Source organism: Cygnus olor, assembly GCF_009769625.2.
Source record: "Cygnus olor isolate bCygOlo1 chromosome W unlocalized genomic scaffold, bCygOlo1.pri.v2 SUPER_W7, whole genome shotgun sequence".
Classification (NCBI taxonomy): Eukaryota; Metazoa; Chordata; class Aves; order Anseriformes; family Anatidae; genus Cygnus; species Cygnus olor.
In genome coordinates, this window is record NW_024429078.1 from 2,256,660 (window position 1) to 2,272,013 (window position 15,354).

At 46.4% G+C, this 15,354-nt stretch overlaps 1 protein-coding gene across 4 annotated transcripts in view; it reads right to left on the reverse strand.

Annotated features, from left to right (window-relative positions):
* The window catches only part of LOC121063018 (protein FAM219A-like), a 123,567-nt gene extending 118,734 nt beyond the window's left edge, over positions 1-4,833 (reverse strand). The window contains exon 1 of one of the 4 annotated variants that reach the window (XM_040543328.1): positions 4,510-4,830. In XM_040543328.1, the coding sequence (XP_040399262.1) occupies positions 4,510-4,614 (105 nt within the window). In that variant the 5' untranslated portion in view covers positions 4,615-4,830. Of the gene's footprint in view, positions 1-4,509 lie in introns of all 4 variants that reach the window. The other 3 variants (XM_040543329.1, XM_040543326.1, XM_040543327.1) reach the window with 3 other exon arrangements.
* Between the last annotated feature and the right edge of the window lie 10,521 nt (positions 4,834-15,354).

Genomic DNA, 15,354 nt, shown 5'->3' on the forward strand with positions numbered 1-15,354 from the left:
CAGTACGGACTCAGCATCTCAGCTAGAGAGCCATCAGCATCACTGCAGGATGTGGCTAATTGAAATCCTTCAAACAGCTTTAGCAGTCACAACTCGAGCTGCCAACCCAAGGCTCCACAGCATGGCAAACCTCTGCAAGGAACCAACCTGTCCACAATGCTTCAGAAGTAGATATAAGAATCATTAGCCCAATTTCTCTGCAAAGAGTTCCATTTTTCAAGCAGGTGGAGAACTGGGAAATTAAAATATTGTGTTCCAGCTGCCACCTACAGAAATCAAGACAAAGTCTCTGCAGTTTATGGAAAAGCTCCTCTGAAGCTGCTGCATTTTGGCAGGTGCTTTTTCCTCAGGAAAAGTGGTACCGATGCCATGCGGGCAAATGCACTTCTATTCTACTTGCATTTTTGTGCTAAGAACAGCAACTGCCTGCGTTAGCATATAGGAATGATGTGCGATCCAATACTGTCATCTGTCAGTTTGCCACCATACACCAGCCGGGCTCAGGAGGGCTTCCACATACCACCAAAATTCAAGATACAACCCCACCACACTGTGCTCAGTATATTCCATTCTAACAAAAATAGGAAGGATTTTGCAGGAGTTTAGCCAACACAACAAACTTGTAAGTCATGGGAAGAGCATGTAGTGAGGTTCCTGTGCTGAACTTCTGTTAGAATAGGTCCACATATAACTACAGGCTGCCCCATTCCTATTCCAGACTAATGCTCTTCCTCTGGGGCATCCTCACCAGGCAAACGTCCCTCTACTTCTCCCTCTGTTTAATACCTATCTCTGCAACAAAAATGATGTGTTATGAACCCTTCCAGACCAAAAAAAAAAAAAAAAAAAAAAGGCAGTTGGAGAAAAACCCACATCAATCGTCACAATAATGCAACAAAAGGCTTGCAACTAGAGAAATACTGCAAGTTAACACATCAAATCCCAACCACATCAGCAAAGACAGCTACCCACAGAGCATAAGCATCCCAGAAATAGCGTGTTTCAGGCCTCATCACATCATATGCCCCAGCAACATTAGAACTTCGCTTTCTCTGAAACTAACGTGCTGCCCAGCAGCTACTGAAGAGATCCCTTTTTGTGAGCACAGAAGGCTTGTGACCAGGCAGAGATCAAAGAGAAATTAAGCAGAACAGAGTTTCCACAGTTGAGTTTGCATCGCGTTGATAGGGAAGACATGATATTAAGCGTTAGGAGTAAACAAGACCCCAGGTAAATTAGTATATTAATTAATTTGAAAGGGCAGGTATTTTGGGGATGGAAGTCAAGAGCCACCAGTATCCAAGACAGGAAATCAGAATCAAAACCATTCCAATATTATAGAAAGATGTCATGTGTGTTCCAGAAGGAATGTGTACTGAATTGTGCCACAATATCAAGACATGCAGAATAATACATATCAAGACATGCAGAATAATACATCTTGCAGAGATGTGAAACACTGGGCCTTGACTTGTCAGTGTTGATCCAGGGTCTGTAGGCCATCCCGTCTATTTCTCTGCAGCAAATCCCTCTCGTTAAGTCCTGCACTGAACCTTCTCTTGGGTCAGCATTAGTACACAGCAGTTCTCATAATCCATGTTTGCGGAGGTCAAGCAGAATCAAGACAGCTTGTCTGACTCAGTGTTGCTTATCCAAACAGGCTGAAGAGAGGAGGAAATGACTGGCCACTCTCCTAGCTCCACATCATTGCAATTGATGAGAAGGGTAGGGAAATCACAACAGAGCTGGCCAGCCCAACAAATGCTTATCTGCTCTGCGACACAACCCCTGACCAACCCCATTATTATCTGGGAGCAACTTGCAGCAACCAGAGATCCCAGCAGGCTTTGTCAGAGCAAGCGATGCTCCACACAGCTCCAGTTAGGGGCAGCCCTTAGCCTTGTACTAAGACACCAACATAACCCTTAGCCAGACATGAGACAAGGTTCCCCCTCCAGACACATTTGAACTTTAAGGATTTGGGCAAAAAGTCATAGTTGGGCCAAGTACTCTGCCCCTGCTCAGTGATTACAATACTATTAGTGTCATGATGCACACTCTGTGGGCACCAGACATTCGTGCAGAACCACCACAAAGGCTGAGGTTGGCAGGAACCGCTGGAGGTCACCTGCTCCAACCCCCAGCTCAAGCAGTGCCACCCCAAGACAGCTGCCCAGGAGGCTTTTGACATCTCCCAAGAGGGAGACTTGTGCTTCTGCTTGGCAAAAATACATACAAGTAGGGCATGAAACAAGTCCCCATCAGCTTGTATAGACTTTTTTTTTTCCCCAACACAAGAGTTAGAAGCTACAGAAACGAAGAACAACAAGAACAACCTAAAATATTTTCACTATTTGTCACCCCGACAGACAACTGAACAATAATGCCAGTATTGGTGGCAGGTTTGGATACTTATAGGATTAGAAAGGCTTCAGACTACATTCTGAGAATGGCTTTCCTTAAGCATTTACCAGCTGTACCTATCTCTTAAATTTGAGGAGTTCTGGCTCTCAGGTCACACCTAGAAAACAAGATTCTACCTCAGCCCTTTGGATGGGGAAAACACTGCCAGGCTCCTTCAGCCTTCAACACTGCACAGACCACTGTCCCTGGGACCATGTGGAATTTGAAGCCTTTCCACTGAGGAAAAAAAACAGTCCTGAGATGCACAGGTTATTTTGTACTTAAAAACATGGAATGGGGTAAGAAGGGAGGGGAAGAAGAAGAACGGGACAAGCAGTAGCTGCTGTAGAACAACACAGCAGCATGGGGCAGAATTGTGCCAGCCAAGCAGACTGCTACAAACCCCAGCCAGCTTCTGAACTGCAAGGAGCCTTGCAAGCACCAGTGCCTGCATGCCAGGTGCTGACCAGGAACTACAAGCAGGTGGTGCCACGGGAAATGCTGTACCAGATTCGTTCTGCCCCATTCCTAAGACTGACGCCAGCATTCCCAAGCACGTGGAAGAATCCCCCACCATCCACTCACTGCAGCAGTCCCTCGCATGCACACATTTTTACTATGAACTCTATTAGTTAAAAAAAAAAAAAAAAAAATCAACAGAAAGCCTGAAGCATAGGGGAAAAAAAAAAAACTCCTTTAGCTGTGTTCAGAATATTTTGTTTTTTGTTTTTTTTTTTTTAAATGTGAAATTCCTCTGTGAAACTTTCATAATTTTGGCAGCTGAGGAGGGGAAGGAAACCTTCTTAAGCTTACTACCATTACTGCATGATCTAACATCCTACCCTGAGACAGCAGGGCTGGACCAAGTCACCTCTTCAGGTTCTGCCCACTCTATGCCTCCAAAAACATGCACGTAAATACCATTTCCATCCCTCTAATATTATGGGATTTTATTGGGCATAAGAAATCCCAACTGCTTTGGGAAGTATTTAAGAGTTCTGTTTTTTTGGTCTGCCAACGACTCTTATAAACTCACTCATCTCAATACTACGCCTGCTGCCTTCACCAGTGGGTATAACAGGGCCAGCCTCACCATGCTCAACAAAAATGCACAGTAAGCATGCAACAGGTCCCCAGCAGCTTGTAGGGACAGTTCTCTTCCCATCACAACGGTTACAGACTAAAAAAAATAAACCATAAAAAAAGATCAGCCTGAAACTATTTCCATAATTTGTCACCGGGAGGTAATCAGTTTGGAGACCAGCATAGGAAAGCCTTTCTGTTTGCAAGCCAGTTACTGTGTTCTCAATTTTTATTCAGCTGATAAACATTAGTTGCCACAAGAAACCAAGGTGCACACACCAACTCTAGACAGCCAACAGGAGCCTCGGGAGCACCTTCAGGGCTAACGTGAACCTGCCACTAACAGTCTCGCTCCCGCTGCCGGGAGATCTGTACAGGCATTTCAGTCAAGTCCATCGCACCTCTCCAAGCAGTTCACCCCACACAACCAGGTGCTGGGATGGGATCTGCTTCCTCCAGGTGCCAACAGGAGCTGGTGCGCTGAAGCCACCTGCCTTGACCATGATGCCAACAGGTCATGAGCTTTGGAGGGGACCATGAGGAGGCAGGGAAGAAGGGGAGGAAAACGGGGAACGAGGAAGGAAGGCAAGGAAGGAGGAGAGAAAGATGCAGGACCTTTACCAGGCAGGATGCAGGGCCAGACACGTACCCCAATGCTTGCATGCAGCTGGGGCACAGCACCAGTAGCAAGCCCTTAGCCCCAGAATAAGGTGGCCACACACATGTAGGAAGCCGTTGGCTACCAGGCAGCCAACTGGCAACCCCCAGGGATAGCCATGCCTCCTTCCTTCCCACCCGCTAGGTCTAGGCGAGCCCCAACCGGGGTGCGGGGAGCCACATTTTCTGGTGGCCACCGCCCCCCACACCCTCCGCCATGACACAGCAGAAGACGGCCGCTATGTAACAGCCCCGAGGAGAGCCTCCATCCCCGTTTTCCCCTCCCTAATCCCAATCCCGCTCCCCCAGGCAAGACAGCAGCCAAGCATGTCCTCCCGCTCCGCCACGCCCCCACCCGCCGCTCACCAGCGGCTGCATTTCTGCGCGCACGGCGGGCACCTGGAACCGGTCTATCTCCTCCATCATGGTGACGGCAGGGAGTGAGGACAGGAGGACAAGCTCTCGACTCATCGCTCACGCACCCGCCACCGCCGTGACTCAGCCGCGTCGCTTCCGGACCCGACGACGCCACCACCTCCCCTTTCATTTGCATATTCATGAGAACGGGAGTGCAGCGGGCGGAGCCAGAGCGCGGAATAGCTCGGAAGGGGGCGATAGTTCGGTAGCAGCGCTATCGGCGCATTGCCATGGCTACTGGAGTCAACTTCCGGTGGAGGGGAGGCCGGGGCGGTGGGTCGCCATGCCGGCTAAGGCGGGTGACAAGCAGCGGCAGGTACGGGGCAGGGCGGCGACGCGGTGACGTCACCCCCGCATCCCTGACGCCCCGTGTCCCCATTCCCCTGTGTCCCCAATCAGCAGCGCCCCCGCTGTGCCTCTGTCACTGTCACCTCACCGCGTCACAGAAAACGAAAACAAACAAACAAACAAACTGCTGCTCAACAGCAGCTGGGAGAGTGAGGACTGAGAAACTTCCCTGCAGACACCAAGGTCAGTGCAGAAGGAGGGGGAGGAGGCGCTCCATGTGCCGGAGATGAAGCCCCCCCCCGCGGCCCATAGAGAGGCCCTTGGTGGAGGCTGTGTAGTTGTGTCCCCCCCATCCCCCCTTGGGAAACTGACCAAACACCACAGTAAATATACCAAAACTAATATAAAACAAATATACCAAAAAATATTATTTTTCCAGCAAAAAATTCCTACCTCCACAGAGATTTGACTCCTCTTATTTACAGAATCAATTTTCCAATTTCCCTCCAAAAGCCTGTAATTTGGACAATTTAATTCACCCCCTACTTCCAAATTGACCCAACACTGCGTCCCACAATTTGGACATTCAGTTATTTGGACTGGTCCTTCTGTTGGATACTCAGTTCTTTTTAGCATTTCAGAATAACAGGTTTGCTTACAGAATTATTACTAGAACTCCGTGCACCTTGGTTTATACAGGATCATACCAAAAGCAAGTAAGCAGATTATTAAAAAGACCAATACTCCATCATTAGGACACACTAATTCAGTATAGGACAGTCCATTTGCCCAATCACCAGTCTCATCTGTCATATTCATGTATCTTTTCTTCTGATGCTAACTTTCAGAGGGGCATCTGTCGAAACTGTCTCCCAAGTATCAGGTCTGGAGGATGCTTTTACCCATGTATAGTGAGTCCACCCCTTTTCTGCAGTTCTTACGGCTGTTTCAGTGGTGAGGAGTATCTGGAATGATCCTTACCATTCAGGCTGCAGCCTTGATTCTTTCCAGGTCCGAATCAGGACCCAGTTTCCTGGTTGATGGTGGTGAATGGGGAATTCCAAAGGTGGGGTTTGAGCCAGCAACCCACGGGTCCTGAGAGATGACAAAGAAGAGGACAACCCCAGAATACTGTTCTTAAGAAAACTCTCTTGTTTCGAATTGTGGTATCTCATCCCTTCTGCCCAGATAGGGCAATCCAAACAGCATCTCATATGGTGAAATTCCTATATCCTTTCTTGGTGCTGTTTGAACCTGTAGGAGTGCTAAAGGTAAGCATTTTACCCAAGGAAGTTGGGTTTCTAACACTAATTTAGTTAATTGCTTCTTTAATGTCTGGTTCATTTGCTCTACCTTCCCAGAAGAGGAGGGGTGCCAGGGGGTGTGAAAATCCCACTCAGTCTCTAAGGCCTGCATTAACCCTTGCAGTACTTGTGAAGTGAAATGACTTCCTTGATCTGAATCAATGTTTTCAGCTATCCCATATCTAGGGACTATTTGCTCCAGTGATACCTTAGCCACCTTGTTCGCAGTGGCAGATACCGAGGGGAAAGCTTACACCCATCCAGTCACGTGGTCAATTAGGACAAACAAGTACTTAAGTCTCCCTGCTTTAGGTAACTCAGTAAAGTCTACCTGTATACTTTGGAAAGGTCGAATCCCTGGCTCCCGTCCCCCTCTAGGTGGGTTACGGATGACCTTTTTATTTGCCTTTTGACATATGGTACATCCTCTGCATATTTGCTTCACTAAAGTGTATATTCCTACACAGACATACTTTCTTAGCACAACATCACACATTGCTTGCACCTCCCAATGACTCTCTTGATGTAAAATAATTAATATTTGCCTCATTGGTGCTTTATTCAGCATTTCTCTCCCATCAGGGAGCATCCACTCCTTCAGACTTTGTAGCTCCTGATTCCTTAAAAAAAAACAAACAAACAAAAAAAACACCTTTCTCTTAAAACTTTTTATTTCTTTCTTAATTTTGGTTAGGGGTAGCCCAACAGTTCCCTGAATCCTCTCTGGATTTGTTCTCCATTTTCCCTCAGACATTAGATGACTTAAATACTTGACTTCTCTTTCTACATACTGTAATTTAGTTTTCAATACTCCCAAGCCCTGCTTTCCCAGAAAGTTGAATAGCTTGTTAGTGGCTTCCTTCACAACTGTTTTCTCCTGTCCTGACAATAAAAGATCATCCACATACTGTAACAGTAACATCTCCTCGGGATGTTGGAATTGCTCCAAAATCTGTTCTAGAACTTTGCCCGAATAAATCGGTGGCCCTGTAAACCCCTGAGGTAAAACTGTCCATCTGTATTGTTGCTTCCGCCCCCATTTCAGGGTCTTTCCAGTCAGAGGTGAATATATCTTTGCTCTCAGGGCCTGAGAGCACCCCATTAATAACACCATTATTCCAGTCTAACAATTTACTATTTGAATGCCCAATTTCATCATCAAATCCCTTCCCAACAAGTTAGTCCCTGCCTTGGGTACATACAATAATTGCCCAGAGATCATTTTATCCCTAGTCTCAGCTTGGTATCCCCCAAAGGTGGCACTGTTATCCCAGCCCCTTCTACCCCCATCACTTTTAGGGTTTCATTAGTTAATGAAACTTGATACTTTACAGGCCAGTAATGACCTAGCTGCCCCAGTGTATTTGGTTCACATGGCTAGGTTCTGGTAGTATGTGTGTGTGGGGGGCTGCAGTGGTAGCCCCTGTGAGAAGAATCCAGCAGTTGCCCCATGTTAGATAAGGGCCAGTTTCAGCTGGCTCCAAAGGGGCCCACCACTGCCCAGAGCCAAGTCATGAGCAACACAGTTTGTGCCTCTGTGAGAGCACATCCAAGAAAACGAAAACAAACAAACAAACTGCTGCTCAACAGCAGCTGGGATAGTGAGGACTGAGAAACCTCATGGCAGACACCAAAGTCAGCACAGAAGGAGGGGGAGGAGGCGCTCCAGGTGCCGGAGATGAAGCTCCCCCCTGCGGCCCATAGAGAGGCCCTTGGTGGAGGCTGTGTTGTGTCCTCGTCGCCGTCGTGTCCCGCCCCCCCCCCGCCCCCATACTTGGGAAATTGACCAAACACCACAGCAAATATACCAAAACTTCTAGACTGTTACTTAGATAATGCCTACATCCTCTTTCCCTGCTCATTCAACTTTCCCAACTCATTCAAAAAACAGCTCTGTCAAACATTACACACCACACCTTTAACACCTTCAATAACCCTTTTTAACACTTCTTTTTATCTTTCTCCAGCCTGTACTTTCACCAAAGGCTCAGTCAGGGGCCAACTTAATTCCATACCTTTCTCCCTCCAGGATGCTGAAACAACATATCAGTATACCATATTTCATCCCATTTTCCTTCTCTCCTCCTTCTTCCACTCCGGATATTCCTACCTGAAGTGGCCAGCCTGGCCACACTTAAAACATCCCATCAAAGCCTGTCCCTGCTAAGATTCAGGCCGCAACACGGGTAGCTTTCCTTGCCTGCCATTCCTTCATCTCTCTTCCTCTCCTTTCCATCCTGGCCCTGACTCCCCCTGAAGATTTTCTTCCTCTTTCTCCAACCCTCTGCCTCACTACCTGCTACACTGTCAATACCATTAGTTTCGCTCTCTGCTTTTCCTTCTCATCTCCCCTCCTGACACACACCTCCAGGGCCTCCCGCAGGAGGGCCCCCCAGTGACTGTTCACTACATTCCCCCACCTTCTGGAGCTTTTTCTGTGTATCTTGCCAGGCTTTAATCACAAAATGAACTTTCAAGAGCCCTTGGGATACCGGGTCCTCAGGATTCATCCCCAAGTACTTTCTCATTCTGACCCCAAGTCTCTCATATGATTTCTGTGTTGCGCATTATTATTATTATTCCAGATAGGATCGGCAAGTGGGTATTTCTGCCCTGCCGGTATTACCCCTGGTCCTGGAGGATGAGCTCTTTCCCATTCTTGTATAGCAGCTCTCCTCCTGATCATTCCCCTTTCTTCCCCTATAAACAACATACTTAGTATAGACATCATCCCCCCCCCCCCAAGAGTATAAGTTAGGTCCTAGGAACTGGTCTAATAGTTCAGCTAGCCTGTTGGGGTCCTCAATTAAAGACTTCATCTCCTTAAAACTCCTGACCTCTCTGCTGGTAAGGAGGGGGGGGAGTTCACCTAAGAGGATACACAGTTAGTGTTAGCACTGTTAGTATCAGGGAAGGCAAAACTCTCAGTCTCTCTTCTACCTTGTTCTAATTCTTACCAGAGCCTAGAGTACGCTCCTTCTCTAGGGACAGTGTTAATTGCAGTCCCTGCCTCCCTTCCTGGAGCGGCTGCTGCTGCCACCGGTGCAATATTAGGATTATAGGGAGCATAACTTGGCTCCTCCTCCGAAAAAAAAGGAATCTTATTGTTTACACATAAATTTAAAGCCTGAATTTTCATCAGGCCCGTATTTCGGCCAAAATACTGCTGTTTCCTTAATTGGTTCTTTTGTCCAGACTGATACACAATATTTAACCATTTTCTTTTTTTATCATCTCCTCTAATTTTGGGATTATTTTTCCAATTTCTTATCATTCTTCAGGAAGAACTGTCGGTAGGCACTCCCCCAGGGATATCTCCCTGTCCCCTGGAACCCATATTTCCCATTTTTCCTAGCCCTTGTCAGTGTGCTGCTACAGAAATTTCCCTCCTGCAGGGTACCACACAGTAACGTTCCGATTCTGGAAAATGGGGGTGTACTGCCAAGCACTTCCCCGTGCAAGGGGTACCGTACCCCAGATTTCTCGAGACTCTTCCTTTCTCTCTCTTATTTCACACTCTCTTATCTTATCCGTCTCCGTCCGCACCCCTCGCGGAGCTACAGAACTACGGATCTGTCCTGGTTTCAGCTACGATAGAGTTAATATTCCTCCTAGTAGCTGTTAGGTTACTATGTTTTGGATTAGGATGAGAAGAATGCACAGGATGGCATCCAGGCAGGTTTTGAGTATCTCCAGAAAAGGAAATTCCACAACCTCTCTGGGCAACCTGCTCCAGTGCTCTGTCACCCTCACAGTGAAGAAGTGCCCTCACAGCCCCTGAGAATCCAGCTCTCAGGCATCCTTACACCATGCCAGCACTTAGCAAAGGGGGCTTCCCTACCAGGGCAGGAAGGAAGGAGGAAGTAAAACTATTTGATCTTTGTGGGGGGAGACGGGGGTTAGCATAGTTGGTCCAGAAGCACCCCAAAGCAACAACATCCAGAATGCATACCAGAATACCGTAACTGACCAGGGAAAGCTGAAGGTAAGAAAGAAGGACAGGCGTGAGGGCTCAGAGCTGTGAAGTGGTGGTTGAGATCCTGGGGCAAGCCCCAGTGATCTGTGAGGGAGTCCTGACAGTGGGAGCTCTTTCAGGGTGTGTGCAACAACAAGAGAACAGAAACCCTTGCTCATCTTTCCCCATCTGGACTGGTTTATGGTCAGGAAACTTCTGGTTATCCAATGGTGATTCATATGGACTGGGGTTTGCCCATACCATGGCTGTACGGTCTCTGTGCAGATCTATACAGCTCCCAAAGCCTGAGCCATCAGCTAAACGCAGCAGAGCCCAATCAGACCTCCCTGCTCCTCCAACTGAGGGCTAGAGCCTCAAACGCAGAAGTACAGAAATGTTTCTGCACAGGCCCGGTGTCTTTGGAGCCATTTGGTTGTTTCTGCACATGTGGTAAGAGGGCTTCTGGGCTTGTGAGTAGAAAAGAGCATGAGAGAGGATCTCTGTGACATACGTAATGCTTCCACTAAAAAGTACTTGCAATAGTCAAGTTACCAAGGCTTTATAAAGTTTGCAAAGGACAGAAATTGAGAACCAAAGACCACATTCAGTCCTAGATAATAAAGATGTTTATGCTAAAATTGTAAAACCCATTAATAACGATGATATAAACTAAACCTGGGATTAAATGCTTGCTCTGAATCCCAGTTTCTTTTATTTTTAGAATTTCCACATACACATTTTTTCCTGGTTTCAGCTAGGATAGAGTTAATTTTCCTCCTAGTAGCTGGCATGGTGCTGTGTTTGGGATTTAGGATGAGAAGAATGTTGATAACACCCTGATGTTTTAATTGTTGCAGAGCAGTGCTTACACCAAGCCAAGGACTTTTCAGCTTCTCGCTCTGTCCTGCCAGCGAGCAGGCTGGGGGTGCAGCAGGAGCTGGGAGGGGACATACCCAGGACAGCTGACCCAAACTGGCCAAAGGGGTATTCCATACCATCTGACGTCATGCTGAACAATTAATATGGGGGGGCTGGCCGGGGTGGGGGGACCGGCTGCTCGGGGATAGGCTGGGCATCGGTCAGCGGGTGGTGAGCAATTGCATTGTGCATGACTTGTTATGTACACATTATTATTAGTAGTACTATTATCATTATGAGACAGGGAACAAGATAAAGGATGTTGATTCCGTAGGTCTTAGCTAGCACAAATGTATGTTAACGACCCCATTAATAAGGGAGTAAAGGACTGTATGCATAGATAATGGAACCAGCAAGAACTGGCTTGACTGCTGAAGTCTGTCAAAGACAGGAAAAGTCAGAAGTTTAGCAGCCAGGAAGACTTCTGGCCTTCTTAAAAAAAACATCAGAGTATTCCGGACGACCACCCAAGGACTCCAGTATGCATGTGAATAGGGGCGGGAACCTACGTTAATGATTCCTTGGAGACCTGATGAATATGCAAGAGACTTATGGGAAATGAAATGAATATGTATTTGTCCCACTAATATAAGCACACTGCCAGTAACCCTTGGTGTGCAAGCTAGGTGGAGCTATCCCCCTTGCGCCCAGTATGTGTGCGCAGCACTGTATAAACATACCTGCTTTATAACCATTCCGAGGTTATAGAGTCTGATTTCTGCAACTCAGTTATTATTATTATTTTCCTTCTCCTTCCCTTCCCTTCCCTTCCCTTCCCTTCCCTTCCCTTCCCTTCCCTTCCCTTCCCTTCCCTTCCCTTCCCTTCCCTTCCCTCCCCTTCCCCTCCCCTTCCCTCCCCTCCCTTCCCCTTTCTTTTCTTTTCTTTTATTTTCTTTTTTCTTTTCTTTTCTTTTCTTTTCTTTTCTTTTCTTTTCTTTTCTTTTCTTTTCTTTTCTTTTCTTTTCTTTTCTTTTCTTTTCTGTTCTGTTCTTTTCTTTTTTCTTTTCTTTTCTTTTCTTCATTTCTCTTCTCTTTTCCTTTCCTTTCCTTTCCTTTCCTTTCCTTTCCTTTCCTTTCCTTTCCTTTTCCTTTCCTTTCCTTTCCTTTCCTTTCCTTTCCTTTCCTTTCCTTTCCTTTCCTTTCCTTTCCTTTCCTTTCCTTTCCTAATAAACTGTCTTTATCTCAACCCACAGGCTTTCATTTCTTTCTGATTCTCTCCCCCATCCCAGAGAGGGAGGGGGAAGGGTGAGCGAACGGCTGTGTGGTGTTTAGCTGCTGGCTGGGTTAAACCACAACAGTCCTTTTGGCACCCAACCTGAGGCTCGAAGGGTTGAGATAATGACAGGTCTTACCAGAGTGTGTTAAAACAAAATTGGTATAAGTATTCGACCTGCTTAATAGTTGCTAGTCACAATGTTGATTGCTTTGATCTCAGGTCTGCTGTGCCTGTTTTCCAAACTGAGTTATATGGCACATTACTTACTGTATGTGTTCCCTGTCGTGCTGTTTATCCTTTCCGGGGGCTGGCTTCCAATTGCTGGCTGGCTTGAGGCGCGTCTGAGGGTCTCTAACCAATTGTATGACCGATTCAGGTGCATGGACAGCGCATGGGGTTACGGGGAAAGTATATGTAGTGGAGAAAAAAGGGTAATAAAGGCCTTCTGTTCAAGAGCCATCAGGAGTCTGTGTCTTTCATCCCTTCAAATGGTGACCCCGATGTGATCGGGAAGAGAGCAACGCTGAGAGAAACGTCTGAAGGGACCCCAGCCAAAATGATTCGTGGAAGAACTCTATAACTCAAAGCAAATAAGTTATAAAGTAGGTATGTGGTTTACTTCGGCGCCGGGCACATGCGGGATAGCTCCCAAAGGCATGCGCACCTTAATGCAGCAACTTGCTTTGGTTATATGCAGTAAAAAGTTACATATGCATGAAGTTTCCCAATATGCCTATACATATTCATAACCTATCCCCGCTTTGTATTAAAATTAGCTCCAAGAAGTCATTTCCATAAACTCCTCCCATCTGCGCCTGCGCAGTGCCTTCTGGTGGTGGTCGTCAGGGGGTCGTGGGGATGAAGTCCGATAACTCCTCTTCATCACCACTAGTTGACCCCCTGCCTTTGTACAGACTCAGCTGCTCCTTGGCTCTTGTCCAAACCACAAGGTCGGTCTCAGCTGGTTTTTGAGACAGGTTCCCCATTTTTGTCAGGAAACATCTTCTGTGAGGGGCCCCGAGACTCCTTGTTTCGGTTAATTTGCACAGTAGTAAGCAAAGACACTCAGCAATATCTATTTTAAAGCGATTAAGCAAGCCCCCATTCTTTCATTCCTGGCTTTAATAATTACGATTGTTTTATTTAGAAATCATTAATACGATTAAGCAAGCCCCCATTCTTCTATCCCTGGCTTCACGTGAACTTTACTAGTGCATATATTCAAAGGGTCAAGCCTTTAGACTGTGTGCAATCCTGTGGGAATGGGCTCTGATGTTAATGTGTGAAACTGTGCATTTCTGTGGAAGAATATGGTTAATAATAAATGAAATCTTATATGAAATTTCTCATTACAGGAATCCAAAGTACAAGGACCTATTTGCAGTGGGGTACAGCTCTTGTAAGTAACAAATGCAAAAATATCACTGAGGGATTTAAAATATTAAAGTGGTGCATTGAGATTAAATCATATTATACTGCACAGATTGCTTCTCATAGAAAAGACTCACCTGATTTCATAGCTGTAAATTGAGATTTAACTCAAGATAGGGATTACACCTATGTTCTGTGACGTGAGCATCCACAAATAAATAGGCATAGGCAGTATTAGCCAGGGCTTCTAGTTTACGATAGTGCTGACTCTCCCTTTGGTCAAGGACTTGCCTCTAGAAGCACCATTTAATTCTTCTTATTTTACCTGATGGGTTATGGTTGGCATTTCCCTGTTCCCAGTCTTCTGATCCCTGAAAGACCAGACGTTTTGCCAGAAGCTAATGGTGAGATGCTTCTCTAAATGTAAACTCCTTGATCTCTTGTAAGGGGACATCTAGGATTGTCTCAGAAGATAAACTCTCCACCAGGGCACATCAAGCCTGTATGCTGTGAAAAGGCACCTCCCCTGCTGTAGTGTCTGGGATTAGATATGTGATAATTATGAGCAGCTATGGACATCTCTGGTTCAGAGTTTCCTGTGTTAATCCATTGTAATTTCTATCCAGTATTACTGCTCTCACATTAAGGAAATGGAAAAGAATTCTAACAAGTTGATGTTTTCTCACCATTTTTGTGCTGTTTTGCTGTGTGCCTTACATCTACCCGCTCAGTTTATCATTGGGTTGTTTTTTGTTTGGCTGGTTGTTTTGTTTTGTTGTTGTTTTGTTTGTTTGTTTTCCCACTTTATGTGGGAGTGTGGCCATGGGGTTTGACAAGCCCCATGGTTGGTGATAACATCGGACTCTTAACGATGAGGCCATCAGGAATGTAAAGAGTTCAGAGGGAACAAAGAAGGGTGATTCAGGAGACGCCTTGCTGTCTCGGGTTGCCTGTTCTCCAGCCATTAAGGCATGGAAGTTGCTGGGTGTTTGCTGTTGCCAGGCAAAGTTGTTGACCAATGAATAGTTAGTTAGTGGAAAAGTACTGCTGTGGGGCGAATGGTATAAGAAGGAAGCCTGTCCTCAATATGGGGAGGCAACAAGAATAATGAAGTTATGTCCTCAACATGAGAGATGAAGTTAGGCCCTCAGTACAAGATAATGAAGTTATGTCATCAATAAAGTAGCAGCAGTTACTGATCCTAAAAGAACCCTGGTGTCCGTGTGGTCATTATGCCACAAATGGCGCCCAGACAGGGACAACTTGAAGGACAGGGACAACTTGAAGGACAGGTACCAGGACAGGAACAGGGACATTGATCGCCTCATGAAGATAGATTCGGCCGAACTCAGCAAACCGCTCAAAGAAGCTCGTATTGAAAGTCGCTGAAAGGAAGCGCACCCAAGCTGGAAAGAGGCTCGTACTGAAAGTCGCTGGAAATTGGCGCACCGGAGCTGGAAAGAAGCTGGAGCTGAGAGAAGCGGACCAGCGCACACAACTGCCCCTCGCTGGCCGAAGGTAAGCAGTTGCGCGCTATGGGGAATCATATGTCCTTAGAAACAAAAAATGTCCTCGTAACCTTACAGCTTATTCCCTTTATTACGAATCAGACAGTTTATGATCCTGAAACATGGGACCAAATTGAGGTCAAGGTGTGGGACTCTGCTACTAAAAATGACAAGGTTGTGGCGGGATTGCTCGGCACCTGGCGAGCAGTCTCTGAGGCCTTAAAGAGCCCTGTG